Raw genomic sequence first — 15,668 nt, forward strand, 5'->3', positions numbered from 1 at the left:
CCCACTCTTGTTCTTTTAGGTACGTGGCAACGTTCAACAAATCCCAACCTTCACTTGTGAGCACCCTCCTGTGCGTAATCGGGAACACATGAAATCATTCATTATATGTAATAATATGCGACGTGTTTAACCCTTGCATTTGTTTTTATTTGCTCTTGTGCTCACCATTCGCACGACTCGCTCGGATACATGTTTGTATATAAATGCAGATACACTACTGCTACATAGCTGTGTTACAGTCACACACATCAGCCACTGTAATCGTTAGATATTTTGTCTTTTTTTTTTGTCTTTTTTTAAGACATATTCTTTCCATTTTCCATCGTTTTCACCGTGGTTCCTTTTCACCTCCTGCCGAGACAAGAATATTAAAACATCAGAAAAGTGTCAGGTTACCTCAAAAGGCAGAAAAAGCTTTTTTTCCCTATGAAATTGATGCATTCATTTTTAATATGATGTATTAATTTATGACTGAAACATGTAATCCAGTGGAAATTAGTCTACTTTGCCCTTGTTTTCTGACAATAAATAGAAGAGTCAAACTGTTGATTATAGATTTGCATATTAATTCATTGATTTTGTTGGCACGTTGATCAGAGCTACCTGATATACTTGATTATCCCCAGGAACGTGGCTTAGATCAGAACATGAGAACTGTGTCCTGGGAATCTAAAGATATGTCATTTTCATGCTTCATTTTGATTAATTACTAAAGATTTTTTCCAGGAGAAGACGACAGGCTGATATGAGCCGAATAAAGTGGGAGTACATGCAGTCGTTTCAGTTGTTTGATATAATTCATCATAAAAATGGAAGACCTGAACGTTATAAAGTTGTTGATGATGGGGGGGGGGGGGGGGGGGGGGGGGGGGGGGGGTTAGCCCCAGTCAGTTAGTTGGAAAACTATCCAAGTTTGTGTATGACAGTATCTTTGGAGGGACCTTTTTCCAAATCAGACAGGGTATCCGTAGTTCCTGTCACAGCGTGGGTAGCAGTGAGGGTTAAGCCAGTTCTCCAGGTTGGTCTCCTGGGCCCTCTGATCCAGAGCTTGCATGTGGAGCAAATGCTCCTGTGAACAAATAATTATTGTGGAGGAGTAGGTTAAAAATCCGACCAGAGACAGAATAAGCATATGTAAGCTTGTTTCGCTTTCAAGAGTCGCTAGATTGTAACTGGTTAGAAAGAGGAGTTACAAAGTCAATTAACCTCAGCTATTTATTCTCCTTGTCTTTTTTCAGTGTTATTCTAAATTTAGCACAATTAAAAGCAAAGTAGGAAATGCATGAAGCAGCATTGGTGAAGTGATCACTGTTGCAAGCAGAACAAAGATATTCTTTTTACAATGCTGATTTTCATTAGGCCAGAAAGACTGTCAAAGAAGGCATGAATTATGTTTGTTTGTGCATGTTTAAAGTTAGCAGTCTTGTCCAGAAAATGGTAATTTATGTAAATGTCACCTTTTGGTATGTTTTAAACAAATAGAAAATAATATTCTTTGCTAAATTCCCTTCTATTTCTCTGAAGTATTCATATGATTTTAGGTTGGTTTCCAACTAGACTGAAATACACAGACACACACACGCAAATACGCACGCAAGCACACACACACACACGCACACACACACACACACACACACACACACACACACACACACACACACACACACACACACACACACACACATATATACATATATCCCTTATTTGTGCAACATTTCTTTAAAGTCCTCCTTTGCAGGCATTTTATTCCATAATCTTTTTATTTACTATTTTTCAAAACTACAATTTATGTTTCGGAGTTTTCTTTTGTCCAGTGGCATGGCAAACATCATTAAAATCCTTTAACCAACAATGAAAAGAAAAAAATTTTAATACAAACATGAGATGTTTTCTTTTGAAAATATTTGCATTAATAGATAAGAATTTTTGTGCGTGATAACTCAGAATAACACCGAGCAAACTTAGCTTTAATCCATGATCAAATGAGAATTTATCAGCAAGAGGAAGTGGTTTATTAGCTGTTCTAACACTTAACACAAGATATATTCTCTACTACTAAGACAACATAATTCTATTGACCAGAAAACGAACAAAGTGTCAGAACAGCTTCATTACACACTTTAAGTATACTTTTGCAAATGCAATCAAAATGCTGCGACACTGACTGTATGCATGACTTGTATGATTACAGCTTTATTCTGTGTCATGAAACATTTAGTTGTGAAGGCTTCAATGTAACAACCATGCAAAGGTGTCTTGGTGTGGCTTCCTCATACTTTAGAGGAGGATGTATTTTGGCTCCCACAAGCAATTTTTATTTATTCCAAGAGGCATGTAAAAATAGATTTTTACCAGAAGCTGTGACACAACCCAGAGTGTTGTTTGGCCATTGTGTGTAATAAGCATGTGCTCTTTGCTTCAAATGAACCTTACCCTCATTGGCTCATCCGGATGGCCAGCTTTCATTGGCCGTTCCTGCCGCTTGCTGCGGAGCAGCTGCTTAGCAAAGCTCTCCTTGATGATAGGATTGGCATCTGAGAGTGGAGAAAGTTAAAGATTTGCTTGTAAAGAGATATAAAACCTTTGCTCCAATGCCGTGGGATACACAAATCTAATTCTCCTCCTCGGTGCTGCAACAAATTACTCAAAGTGCGGTCAAAGCACCACTGTGCTTTACCGCACATAAAGTAGATGACACTATTCGTAGTTTCCTATATTTTTACAAGCTCTGGGACTGGAACTAAAACTGTTGGCTCTGAGGTTAACCTCAGCCAGAGTGATTTTGTTTTGCTTAGAACATACCATCTGGATATTAGGTAATCAAATATGAGAGTTCTCTCACAGAAATACGGGTTCTGAGCCATGAATACACCTCATACCGCTATCTGCTTTAGCAGAGCTGTCGTTTGCCTAGCTGGTCCATGTGAGTGTGTTGATTCCCCAATGCCAGGCCCAGGGGACCTGCTCTGCTGGTTCCCAATACACGTGCACACACACATGCGTGTGCATGGTCTCGCACACACACACATACACATACACACACACACACACACACAAGTGAGGGCTCTCTGTCTCTGTCTCTCTAACCCAGGCCTGCTTTGGGCATGCAGGGTATTTGGTGAAAGGTAACAAAGTGCCCATTCATCCTGGTTGCTCCCAAGGGAGTTCAACCCGTGCAGCACGTGACCCTCGCAGCCAGCCAAACGGGCTTTCTGTACGTCTCTGCTAGAGGAAGCAGCTCTGTCAACTCAAGGCCTGAGATGCTCCTGTTGGCCTCACAGCGACGTGGCAAAACACTCAGATAACACAGTCGGGGGGGGGGGGGGGGGGACTAGTGTTTGTATTTCAGGAAAAGGAAAAATGCTTATGGTCCATGCAGTTTAACTGGGTGTTGGGTTACAGAGCAATGCTTGCTGAAATCATACAATTCTGCAGGATGTAGTGTCTTCAATTAAAGGTATTCTAATCATGAAGAGAATGTGAAGAATAAGTTGCAGTATTATGTGAGACATAGATTTGACATATCAAAAAAAATCTGAATAATAAAAATGTAAATCTGAGCAAATAAATTATACCAAAAGGATATTCCAAGTAGATGCAATTGAATTGAAGGTAAAGGTGGAATCTTATTTAATTTTCTGGTTCCTACCTGCAGAGATGGTCAACAGGACCAGGCAGAGCAAAAACACCACCAGCTTCTTCATCTTCTTTGCCTTTTCTCTACTCTCACCTTCTTTGCACGGAGGTCCAGACCAGAGTCCAGAGGGGGTGAAGGGAGAAAATCTCCTCCTCCTCCTGTGCGTCACTCAAAAACAAACAGTTTGACGACAACTGCTTTTTGTTGATAGTTGAGAGTGAAATAGTAATAACGGAGGCGTACAATAATCTGCAAAAATGTGTCAGGTGCAGTCCTTTATTGGAACTCTAAAATCAAGCAATTGAAAATGGGTTCTTCTTACTTGGGGTTTGGATATAAAAGTGTCCACTAGCTGGCAGTGCAAACACAGTCAGAAGAGACAGCCAGTGCGATATATCGCCCACTCGTGAAATAGTCCGCCGCCACACCGTCAGAATTGAACACCATGGCTTATACTATCTATTTCCATTATGGAGAAATAGAATGTAGTATTTATATATCTTTATTTAGATGTAGAATAAAACAAAACACAAAAGATTTTGCAGTGTTTGACAAATCACCAACCTACAAGGAAGTGTAGCCCTAATTATTGTGAAAAAGGGCTTGTTTGAAACCCCTTTGTGCACAAGATGCCAAAATAAATAAAATAAAATAAAATAAAATAAAATAAAATAAAAAGCTCTCATTAGGACTTAAGAAAATTGCTTCACGCTTCAATTTTTTTTTTTTTGTATGGTCCCTTTTCTAAAATGATATCCTCAATACTATTTCTTGCATTTATTCTCAGAAATATTTCTTTAAAGCAGATATCCTAAAGCGTGACATACGTATTGTTTGTTTATTAATATTTTGTTCTTACATATGTGATTAGTATGTTCATTTTTCTTGATTTTTTTGAACGGCAAGAAATCGACTTTGTTTCCCGTCTTAATATATCTTTTATTTCATGTGCAATACCACAGTAAACGCACAGTAAGGACTCAGTCATGCAGCAGGTTTCTCCGTTTGCGTGCCTTATAAATTCCCGTAGCAATGGAGGCTTTTGTTCCCCTCTGCTTGATTATCTAACGCGCATGACAAGCTATGAGGGGCAGGACGCATGCGCAAATGAGGACGCGCGGTCTGCACGCACGTCTCCGTATCCGAGACGAAAGACTTCCGGGCAGCCGCGCAACACACTTCCGTGTTCGCTTGGGTCTTCTGAGGGTCAGGGCTTGTCAAAGAATCGTGCACCCCCGACTGTGCAGGAAAAACAGGCACGCAAATAAGATAAGATAAGATAAGATAAGATAAGATAAGATAAGATAAGATAAGATAAGATAAGATAAGACTTATTGATCCCCGTAGGGGAAATTCCTTTGTCACAGCAGCATAACAGTTAAAATGTCAAAAAAAAGTAAAATAAATATGAATATATAGAGATATTGGGAGACAGAAGACAAAAGTGAGCAAGACATCCACGAATGAATAGACAGCAGAAGAAAGACAGGCTTTCACATTTTCATTTAATTAGTTCTCACATTTCTTTTTTCTTGACATGGTTTATAATTCGCAGTCTTTATCAAAACTTTAAAGTAGAGATACAAGCATTATAATTCTTTAGTGTGGTACGAATGTTACGGTTTATGTTGACGCTTGTTTTCTGTGTGATTTTGGGGTTGCTGGGAATAATGTGTATATACTATATATATATACATATATATAGTATATATCATAAACAACCGGGCTTCAAGGTGTTAAACTTTAGGAGCCATCAAAGTTCTGACTGCCAAAACAAAGGATGCTTGGAAGACTCTCCTGCAAGGCTCCCCATAGATTATTATTATTATTGTTATCATCATTATTATTATTATTATTATGGTGGTTGTATATATTTGTTATTAGTAGAAGTAGTAGCAGTAGTATATGTAGCATTGGTAGTAGTAATAGTAAATAGTAGAAGTAGGATTCAAGCATTCATCGATTTTTTTATTGCCATTCCACTCTAAGGGAAAGGAACACATTTTTTCCCTGAGAACAGGTCAACAGCCAGTAGCAAGGATACAAGACATAATGAGATAAGATGTATATGAATAATGCACAGTAGATGGGTGGAATATAACACTCTGTGAACAGGTAATATACAAAATGAGCATTGGCATGATAGGGTGATTTGTACATTGAGTCAAGCATATCAGGTAATGTGTGTTTGGTTTGTGCAAATTACAGCGAGGCAGGTATTGTTGTTAATTGTTAATAGTGTCATTGTTTATTGTTGAGCAAATCTATGGATATGGCTCCACTGTTCTGCAGTCTCACGGCTGTAGGGAAGAGGCTGCAGTAGTAAAGTAGGAGCAATAGTAGCAGTACCATACCTTTAGTATACCAGTAGCTTACCTCTACAATTTGACTTTACTAACCTCTGGGTTGTTTTTATGATAAAAAAAAAATAAAAATAATAATAATGATAAAAAAAGGTACTGATCTTTCTCGCCTCGTCAGGTAATTCTCTTGACTCACTGTTAGTCTTTGATGAAGCTACGGGGAGGCTCATGCCGATGACGTCACACCACCGCCTCTTTTTATAGACTTCTTCCTGGTGTTCCGATTCAGGCGAACGTTAGCTACGCCGTCTTGCTAGTTTTTGGCCAATATGTGTGTCGCGGGTAGAAACCGTCCAACCGTCAGCCCGAGGCGGATTTCCCTTTAGCTATCTATTTGACTTCCGCCTCTGAAAAGCGCCGGTTTGTCCAGCTGTGATGTACGAGGACGGGGAAGAGGCGCAGGACGACTGCGGCTCACGGGAGGAGTGGACGCTGCTGTTCTGGACCTCCCTGGCCGTTATAGTCCCGGTCATCATCACGCTGTGGTGCAGCGCCCAGCGCTCTAAGCGGAAGACTCACATGAAGGATTTCTTTCGCAAAAGCAAGCACGGCTGGCACTACACCGATTTGTTCAACAAGCCCACCTACTGCTGCGTGTGTTCGCAGCACATCCTGTTCGGGGCGTTCTGCGACGGCTGCGGCGTATGCGCCGACGAGCGGTGCCTGCGCCGGGCCGACCGGAGCTTACCGTGCAAGGAGATCATGGCTCCCCCGCGGCCGGATGGAGCGATGGAGCACCGCTGGGTTCGCGGAAACGTGCCGCTCGCCAGCTACTGTGCAGCCTGTAAACAGCAGTGCGGGACCCAGCCGAAGCTCTGTGATTTTAGGTAACTGGACGTGCACTTTGTTCTGAAATGTCAGCCCCAGATTTCCTACTGTCATATTTTTTTCACGCAACCTGAGGAGCCAAAACAACGCAATCCTTTAAATGACCTCCCGTCTCTCCACCATCATTAGAATCCCTATTTATTCAACAACATTTTTCATATCAACATAAAAAAAACATAGAAATGAAAATCTTTTAAGTATTGTGTTTCTGGGTTCAAATGTCAGACATTTTTGACGTCACAAGTCATCCCCCCCTTCCCCGGCTGATATCCAATGATTCCAGTTCATGTTTGGACCGATGATCGTGAAAAGCATCCAAGTGCGCAACTGTTGTTTGCACAAGCACTGAGAAATTCTCTTACTCAACTGTGAAAAATGCATGGTTTATCTGGAGGAGAATTGCAAGAAGGTTATAAAAGGCCAACAGGCCCAAGCCAATAGACCTTATTATTAAAGGCCCACTAACTGCCCTGATATTTTTTTTTTACATAAAAGTTGATGCATCATTTCCCCACGTATAAAATAAAATTCAACGTCCCTGCTCAGTGAGTTACACATGTGATATGTGTGTGCTTCTTCACCAGGTGCGTGTGGTGTCAGACCACAGTGCACGACGACTGTATGGACGGCGTGGCAAACGTAGACCGCTGTGACCTGGGCGAGTTCCGTAGCCTCATCATCCCCCCGCACTACCTCTACCAGGTCAACAAGCTGCGCAGAAGACACCCAGACGAGTACAGCAAGGTGGGGGGGTTTGAAGTCTGACTGAGTTAGTCCTGCGCCCCCGACACTATTGCGAGATGTATTTTTAAATCTCTGCAGCTGGCGTCTTCTTGCGGAAGCGGCTGGACTCCCGTCTTGGTGTTGGCGAACACACGTAGTGGTAACAACATGGGGGAGGCACTCCTGGGAGAGTTCCGGACCCTTCTCAACCCCGTGCAGGTCAGACTTGCGTGCGTATCTGCTTCTGTCCTGCTTTTAGAAAACCATAAGTCCCCTCACAACAAATAAAAAACTAATTGCAAATTTTACAAGAGTTATTTGACTTTTTTTTTATCCTTGTGTTTTCTGTTGGTTTTTGTTTTATGCTTAAATGACTGCCTCTTAATTCAACTAATTTTCTTAGTATTCAAAATAAATGAAGACAAAAGTTAACCTAAGATGCATTGAATCCTCATCAGATATCCCGATTTTAGTCAGGTATAAATGATTTTCTGATTAAGGATTGTAAAATGATAAATTGCATTCTTTGATATCAGATAAATCCACAATGCAACATCCCTCGATGAGTTGTTATTTCTTTGAAAATACTTGAATTCTAGCCTGCTTCTCATGTGCACCCCTGCTCCTCTCCTCCAGGTGTTCGACCTGTCGGTGCTGGCACCTTCCAAGGCCCTCCAACTGTGCACCCTGCTGCCTCCTGGTTGTGTGCGGGTGCTGGTGTGCGGGGGCGACGGCACAGTGGGCTGGGTGCTGGATGCCATTGACACCATGAAGCTCAAGGTGTGTTTGTGTTTAATGTGAGACCACGAGGCTGCATGGCCTCTTTACTTACGGGACACTACTTTCTCTGGGACAGGGTCAGGATCAGTTTATCCCGAGGGTCACCATCCTTCCCCTGGGCACAGGAAATGACCTGTCCAACACTTTGGGCTGGGGTGCCGGATACGCTGGAGAGATCCCTGTGGAACAGGTCCTTCACAACATCCTTGACGCCGAGGTGGTCAAAATGGACAGGTGAGCAGTGACAGACATGTTTCAGAACCTTGACGTGACTTTTAGTGTTTTGAAGTGAAATGGACTTAAAGTCCAAGTAGTGTGCGTTATGTCTGAGCCCTTAATGATTACACATTGAGTATATTTCTGCTCTGGGGTTTTTAGAAAATAAATAAATAAACAGCCCGTTTATTAGGTGAAGCAAAACCTTCCATATCTATGTAGTCTCAGGGTGGCACGGGCCAGTGTCTCCCTGAGCCGGTCCCAAGCCCAGATAAATACAGAGGGTTCAAAACCAAACATGCAAATCAAACCCAATTATCTCATACCAGATAGGTCGGTTTAACAACAGCCGCCACTGGTGCCGATAACCTACAGGCTACCAGTGGAAATTGGGCTAGAAGAAGTGATGGGCAGATCGGGTGTACAGGATAGGAACTCAAATGGACAGATGGTGGTAGACTTTGCAAAAAGGATGGAAATGGATGTAGTGAACACTTTTTTCCAGAAAAGACAAGAACATAGGGTAACTTAAAAGAGCAGAGGTAGGAGCCTGCAGGCAGATTACATTTTGTATAGACGCAACCTGAAAGGGATCAGTGACTGCAAAGTAGTTGTTGGTGTATGTGTAGCCAGACAGCATAGGATGGTGGTTTGTAGGATGACTGGTGACAAGGAAGATCAAGAGGACAAAGGCAGAACAGAGGACAAAGTGATGAAAGCTGAAAAGGGAGGAGTGTTGTATGGTTTTCAGGAAGGAGTTGAGAAAGGGTCAGGGGGTCAGGGAGAGCTTCCAGATAATTGGAAAACAACAGCTCGTGTTATCAGGGAAGCAGGTAGGAGAGTACTTGGTATGTCATCTAGAAGGAACGTAGATAAGGAGACTTGGTGGTGGAATGAGGAAGTGCAGGGGTATATACAAAGAAAGCGGTTAGCAAAGAAGAAGTGGGACACTGAGGGGACTGAAGAGAACAGACAGGAGTATGGGGAGATACAGCGTAAGGTAAAGATACAGGTAGCAAAGGCAAAACAAAGGGTGCACAAACACTTGTACGCTTGGTTGGACAATACAGAGGGAGAGAATGATCTATACAGGTTGGCAAAACAAAGAACGAGATGGAAAGGATGTACAAAAGGTCCGGGTGATTAAGGATAGAGAGTGATAGGAAGATGTAAAGAGTACTTTGAAGAGCTGATGAATGAGGGAAATGAAAGAGAGGCAACGGTGGAAGAGGTGAATATTGTAGACCACAAAGAAGCAGAAATTACTAAAAATGGAGTGAGGAAGGCACTGAAAAGGATGAAGAGTGAAAAGGCAGTTGGTTGTGATGATATACCAGCGGAGGTATGGAAGTGTCTAGGAGAGGCAACTGTAGAGTTTCTGACTAGATTATTCAACACGATCTTTGAGAGTGAGAAGATGCCTGAAGAATGGATACAAAGTGTGAAGACTATCAGGCAGAATGAAGATGGATAGGAATTAGTCTATCAGAGGAACAGCACTTTAGATGTTTTAGAGAGAAGGTCAGAGAAGCTAGACTGAGATGTTCGGTCATGTATAGAGGAGGGATATTGAATATATTGGTAGACGGATGCTGGAGTTGTAGCTTGCAGGCAGGAGGTTTAGAGGAAGACCAAAGAGAGGATTTATGGACATAGCGAGAGAGGATATGAAGGTAGTTGGTGTGAGAGAGGAGGATGCAGAGAATAGGGTTAGATGGAGAAGGTTGATTTGCTGGCGTTGCTGAAGGGAAAAGCCGAAAGGAGAGGAAGAAGAATGTGTATAATGTGTATAATATAGATCAATTTTTATACTTCTTCTTGTACTTGTAATCCATTTCAGGTGGAAAGTGCAGGTAGCTTCCAAAGGCCTCTCTATACGCAAACCAAAGGTGAGTTTGACATTTATTTCAAAAAGAGAAAACAATATAGGCTGCCCTTTCTGTTTGAGCTCCTTGTGAATGTGGATTACATTTTTTAGCATTTAGACGGGCGTTCCTAAAAATATAGTCATATTATCATTTATGTGTAAGGGATTGACAGATCACCGGGAAACAAAATGGTAGTGTCGGGACACGCAATGTGCTGACCTGTTCTCAGGTTCTGTCCATGAACAACTACTTCTCTGTTGGGCCTGATGCACTAATGGCGCTCAACTTCCATGCCCACCGGGAGAAGACACCCTCCTTCTTCTCTAGCCGCATTATCAATAAGGTCAGATATACTGAGCTGCTTGGTTTGAATAATTGAATTATATGTAGATATATATATCAATTTTTTTATTATTCTGCTCTGTCCTGATTGTCAGAAACCTCTCTCCCTCTCCTCAGGCTGTATATTTCTTGTACGGCACTAAAGACTGTTTAGTGCAGGAATGTAAAGACCTGGATAAGAGGATTGAGGTAAAGTGAACTTGCGATTATTATGCCCTCACCTGTTTGCCCTGAGGGCGATTTAATGACTAGCTGATGTTTTCAGAAAGTGCTACAATACATTCTTGTTTTGAAAATCACTGACAAAGCAGCTAAATTCACCTACTTTATCAAGGTGCCATACATTTCTGTCAGATCTGCTTTAAAACGTTGACAATTTAAGCATGATTACAATTTTTCTTTTTTAAATCATCGAAAGTCAATCTCAAGGTCATGCATTGCATTTTATACCATCATCTGACAGGGCCTATGATATTATTATATGCAGGTGAGGGCTAAATGTCACAGAAAACCATCTTGCAACCGTCAGGTCACTCAAATAGTGACTTAATTGGATTACATATTAATCATCATTATGAAATAATATAATAATAATATATATATGTATCATCTGTGAACGCAACTATAGAAAGCATCTGCGTTCTCTTTTTGAGAAAGAGCAGGGCCAAGTGGAACTGATAGAAAATTAAGAAGTGTGTCTGTGTGTATGCATGCGTTGAATTCTTTAACCACAGTTGGAGCTGGATGGAGAGAGGGTCGCACTGCCCAGTCTAGAGGGTATCATTGTTTGCAACATCGGCTACTGGGGTGGGGGCTGCAGACTCTGGGAGGGAATGGGGGACGAACCCTGCCCGCCCACACGGTAAGAGCTCATCATTTCTCTTCCAACTGAGTAATCTGCTGTTTTCTATATGACACATTCACTTTGGAAGAGTCAGTATCCAGCATGGCCAGCTAACAGTGGTGCCTCCTGTCTGTGTGCAGTTTGGACGACGGCCTGTTGGAAGTGATGGGCGTATTTGGTTCCTTCCACTGCGCTCAGATCCAGGTGAAGCTGGCCAATCCTGTTCGGCTGGGGCAGGCCCACACTGTCAGGGTGAGGCCATGACACACACACACACACACACATGCTCAGATCTGCCTCAGTATCCTGTTAACATCCATCACAGGCTTAGAAAGAAGATATTGAGAAACTCAAATTAGTGTTCACTGCCACCTGTCTCTGCCAGAATCTAATTAGGGGTCATCTGGCAAACTGTACGCTGCCCTGCACCGCCTCCGCTGTCTTACAGACTGTTTTGCAGATGTTTGTCATTTAATATGTTCAGTAAACTTAAAAACTAAAACTCCTCATGTGTACCATTTCTGTTTGTTTTGTTTTGGGATGAAATGTCACATTATAGTGTGTTCCTCAGTGTCCGCAGTAACGTGTAGGCTACAAATCAAAAAGGTCTCCCAGAAATTATAGTGGATGCCAGATGGTTGCCAGTTATTGGTCAGTTGATATCTCTCTGGCGCTGCTCCTCTTTATAGCTGGTGCTGAAGAGCTCCAAGATGCCAATGCAGGTGGATGGAGAGCCATGGGCCCAGGGCCCCTGCACCATCACAATCACCCACAAGACCCAGGCCCTCATGCTGTACCACAGCGTTGAGCAGACGGATGACGACGACGAATCCAGCGCGTCTGAAACAGAGAGCTCCAACCCTCATGACTCACCGAGGCCTCCAGGGCCAGCTTCCCCTCGTGCTTGACCCCCCTCACCCCCCATGTCAGGTGATCTGAAGCCCTTCAAAACATTCTCTCTGTCATGTCTTTGGCCGTCAGTACAATATCAATAGGATTGGGTGTTCTTGTTTACTCTAGTAGGTTTAAACGCCCTCAGATCATACCCTTTCCCCTTGTATTTGCCTCCTATGTGGTTTTGAGAACTTGAAAGGGGTCGGACCAATTTGTAACCCAGAGCTCAGGTGACTACCCCTCCGCAGGTGGCGCAGTCAGGAGGATTTGAAGGATTTAGCTAAAGATTGACATTCATTTGCATGTTTTCCCCGTACCATACAAAGACTTAATTGACGGAACTGAATCTATCATATTTTACAGAGTAATGGCTGTTTCCCCCAAATCATCCCAATAAGACATGCAGTGCAAGAAGAATGTTATTATTATGAGTCTCACTGAAGGGACTTTTTTTTTTTTCGCCTGCATTGCTCAAGAGCACAATCAGTAAGATTTTCTGCGTACAAGCCAAAGGATCTTCACACCTTGACAGAGCTCAATTGTTAAAACTACAACATTGTCAATCACTGGACGTTATTTCATCATGCACTGTCTCAAGTAGTTGCTTAAAAATTGCTGGGTTGTCTGCTAATGACGGTCAGAAGTATTTAAACTTTCTGATTGACAGAGGCTTTGCCAGAACAGCCCGGCAAAGTTGCGATGTTTGGATGATGTACTGGGCAGACCTTTGTCTTTTCTTATACACCTTTTCTTCTGTTTACATATGTTGTGTTGCACTGTTTTGGCACTTAAAATTGACAACTTTACACTGCATAGAAATAAGGAGATATTAGCTGCTGCTTATGGTCAATTATAGTGCTGTGCAATATGAAGATCTTCAATTAAGATACGAGTCATTTCATACATTCTATTTTAGTGCATTTTCTCGCAAAATTACCCTATGCCTTATGACTTGTCCCCATAATTTCTTATGCAAATTAGCAATATTGGGGTGGTGTGGTTCAGGAGGTTAGAGTCGCCGTCCTCAGAACCGAACAGTCCTGGTTCGATTCCTACGCACCTCCGAGCCCGTCAGTGTCGTTGAGCAAGAAACTGAACCCCAAAGCGCTAACTTGGTGCTGCTTAGTGGCTGCCAACTGCTCATGGTTAATCCATAATGGGTTGAATGCAAAGATGTTAATAGCTCGCAAAAGAATAATAAAGTACAAAAAAATTGGAAAAAAGAACGACTTTAACTGTTGAAAATTACTTTGTTATCCTTTTGACACAGCAAGGCAATACACTGCTTAAAAACCTTTTATTTAGCAACAGTGGGGACAAACAGAACCTTTTTCAATCAACCCACATCATGTCACATTGCACAGCACTATACAGTATTATTCTTGTACAAGATATTCAATTGTTACACAAATTGAGTTTTCAATGTCATCCTCAATTTCACCACTAGATGCCAGCGTAAACTAATAATCCACCCTGGTAGCTTGGATCTGCTGTGAGAACCCTTTACTCAGTATGGGTCAGGTGATATTCACAGTTTAGTGTCATTTAGTGCATGTTCTCTGTGCTCTGCATAATGTTTGGAATGCTCATTTAATTGTTGCCTATGTGTGGGGAAGATTCATTTTAAATAAGCCAAAAACAAAATGGGCTGCTATTGCCCATAGCCACTTTATAGAAGTCTTTAGGAGGCTGAGCATAAATTATAAATAGCTGCATGTGCTAATTCCAGCTAAGAATGCAGATCCTTGGCAGGTAAATAAGAGGATAACTTATTTTATTATCCTGTATTTGACTGCTCAATGGCACTTATTTGGTAAAAGGTCAGATGGCATGTATTTGGACTTTTACCTTATCCATGTTTACCAGAGCGTGCATTGTGCCGAACATGCCCGCTGAATGACTTTGGCCCTGTTCACGGCACCACCCCAGATCTGCTTGTCAGAGTTAGCTTCTTTTGTGATGTAACGTGCTCATTTAGTAGGGAGTGAGTCCGAGAAATGCGTGCCACTCAACCGGCAGGTTAGAGGTGTAACTCCCCAAATATTTTTTTCCCTCTCTACCTCAAGGCAATTTTAAGTTTGATGCAAAAGAGCGAAAAAAAGAAAGGGGGAAAAAAAGGGGGAGTGCTGTTATTTCATACTGAATGAATCAGACCTACAGATAAATTAATCCGGATTTGAAACTCATCTAACCACCAATGGTTTGACAAGCACAAGAGCTGAAAGCTTTTGTCACCGTGACTACACCAAAAGAAGGCAACTGCTGATTGTGTACATTTATAATATTCTGTACTGCAGATACTTAAGGGTGTATCGTATCTAACGTGTTATCAAAAGTGATGCATAATAAGGAGTGATGTTTAAGATGGGCCAAGCCCTGCTGAAGGGGGGGGACGTCCAAAATATTGCACTAAGAATCGTTAATTTTGATAGTAACATAGCATTTCATCTGGTTGTATTGACTTTTTTTTTTTGCAGTAAATACAGTTCAGGATATCTTTTCAGTAGGTTGCTAATTGACTTTCTTTTTTCTTTTTCTGGTGAGAAGAGATGGGATATGAATGTGATTGTTAAGGACGGGAGGGGAGGCCCTGACACAAATCTAGTCTTTTATCTGTTATTTACATGTTGTTATTTTACCATGTGACGTTCTAGATTTTAAATGCTAGTTTGTAATTAATATCAGTTGAGTCAGTCACATTTTACCTGTTCAGTGTTTATCTTTGGATGATGCTCTTGGCACTGAGCTTTAGCTTTCACTGTGTTGTGCGCACCAAACATGCTGAAAATGACACTGTTTTTGTCAAAACTGCATCCGTTAACCCCAACGGTTGATTCGAATGTGTGGAAAATGTCAGGTCAACCAGGATGCTCCTGTAAGCAATTGTCTGCTAAATAGGGGAGAAAAAATAATTTTGATGGTAATCCATTTATGGGGTTTACAAAGAAGGTCATAAAGCGGGTTCTGACAATTTGACACTTGAGTGTCAAATACTCATTTTGACGGAAGTGAATGTAACGAAGCGATGTTTTTGAATTTGAAGACATTCCCATAAATATTTTCATACTGAAGTTTTGCCCCTGTATTTATTACTGAGGAAGTGGGATCGGAGAAAGGCCTTTTATTGTCACATTCAGCAAAATTCAACCACTTCATTTAACCTGTCGTGGTGC

General features: G+C 41.8%; 2 protein-coding genes across 2 annotated transcripts; one reads left to right on the plus strand and one right to left on the minus strand.

Annotated features, from left to right (window-relative positions):
- Positions 1–138: 138 nt before the first annotated feature.
- c35h17orf67 (chromosome 35 C17orf67 homolog) lies at positions 139–3,782 on the minus strand. Its single transcript, XM_086142725.1, has 4 exons — positions 3,650–3,782; positions 2,434–2,534; positions 942–1,069; positions 139–351 (listed from the first exon to the last, which is right to left on the minus strand). The coding sequence occupies exons 1-3, from the start codon at positions 3,702–3,704 to the stop codon at positions 953–955; spliced, it is 273 nt and encodes a 90-aa protein (XP_085998851.1). The 5' UTR covers positions 3,705–3,782; the 3' UTR covers positions 139–351; positions 942–952.
- A 2,454-nt stretch (positions 3,783–6,236) lies between these two features.
- On the plus strand, positions 6,237–15,566 carry dgke (diacylglycerol kinase, epsilon). Its single transcript, XM_086142375.1, has 11 exons — positions 6,237–6,827; positions 7,413–7,572; positions 7,651–7,770; positions 8,188–8,331; positions 8,408–8,565; positions 10,388–10,436; positions 10,645–10,758; positions 10,875–10,946; positions 11,492–11,619; positions 11,742–11,853; positions 12,291–15,566. The coding sequence occupies exons 1-11, from the start codon at positions 6,376–6,378 to the stop codon at positions 12,507–12,509; spliced, it is 1,728 nt and encodes a 575-aa protein (XP_085998501.1). The 5' UTR covers positions 6,237–6,375; the 3' UTR covers positions 12,510–15,566.
- The last annotated feature ends 102 nt before the right edge of the window (positions 15,567–15,668 follow it).

This window comes from Fistularia commersonii, chromosome 35 (genome assembly GCF_037954325.1).
Source record: "Fistularia commersonii isolate RoL2024-O1a breed Wild chromosome 35, RoL_Fcom_v1.0, whole genome shotgun sequence".
In the NCBI taxonomy this organism is placed as follows: Eukaryota; Metazoa; Chordata; class Actinopteri; order Syngnathiformes; family Fistulariidae; genus Fistularia; species Fistularia commersonii.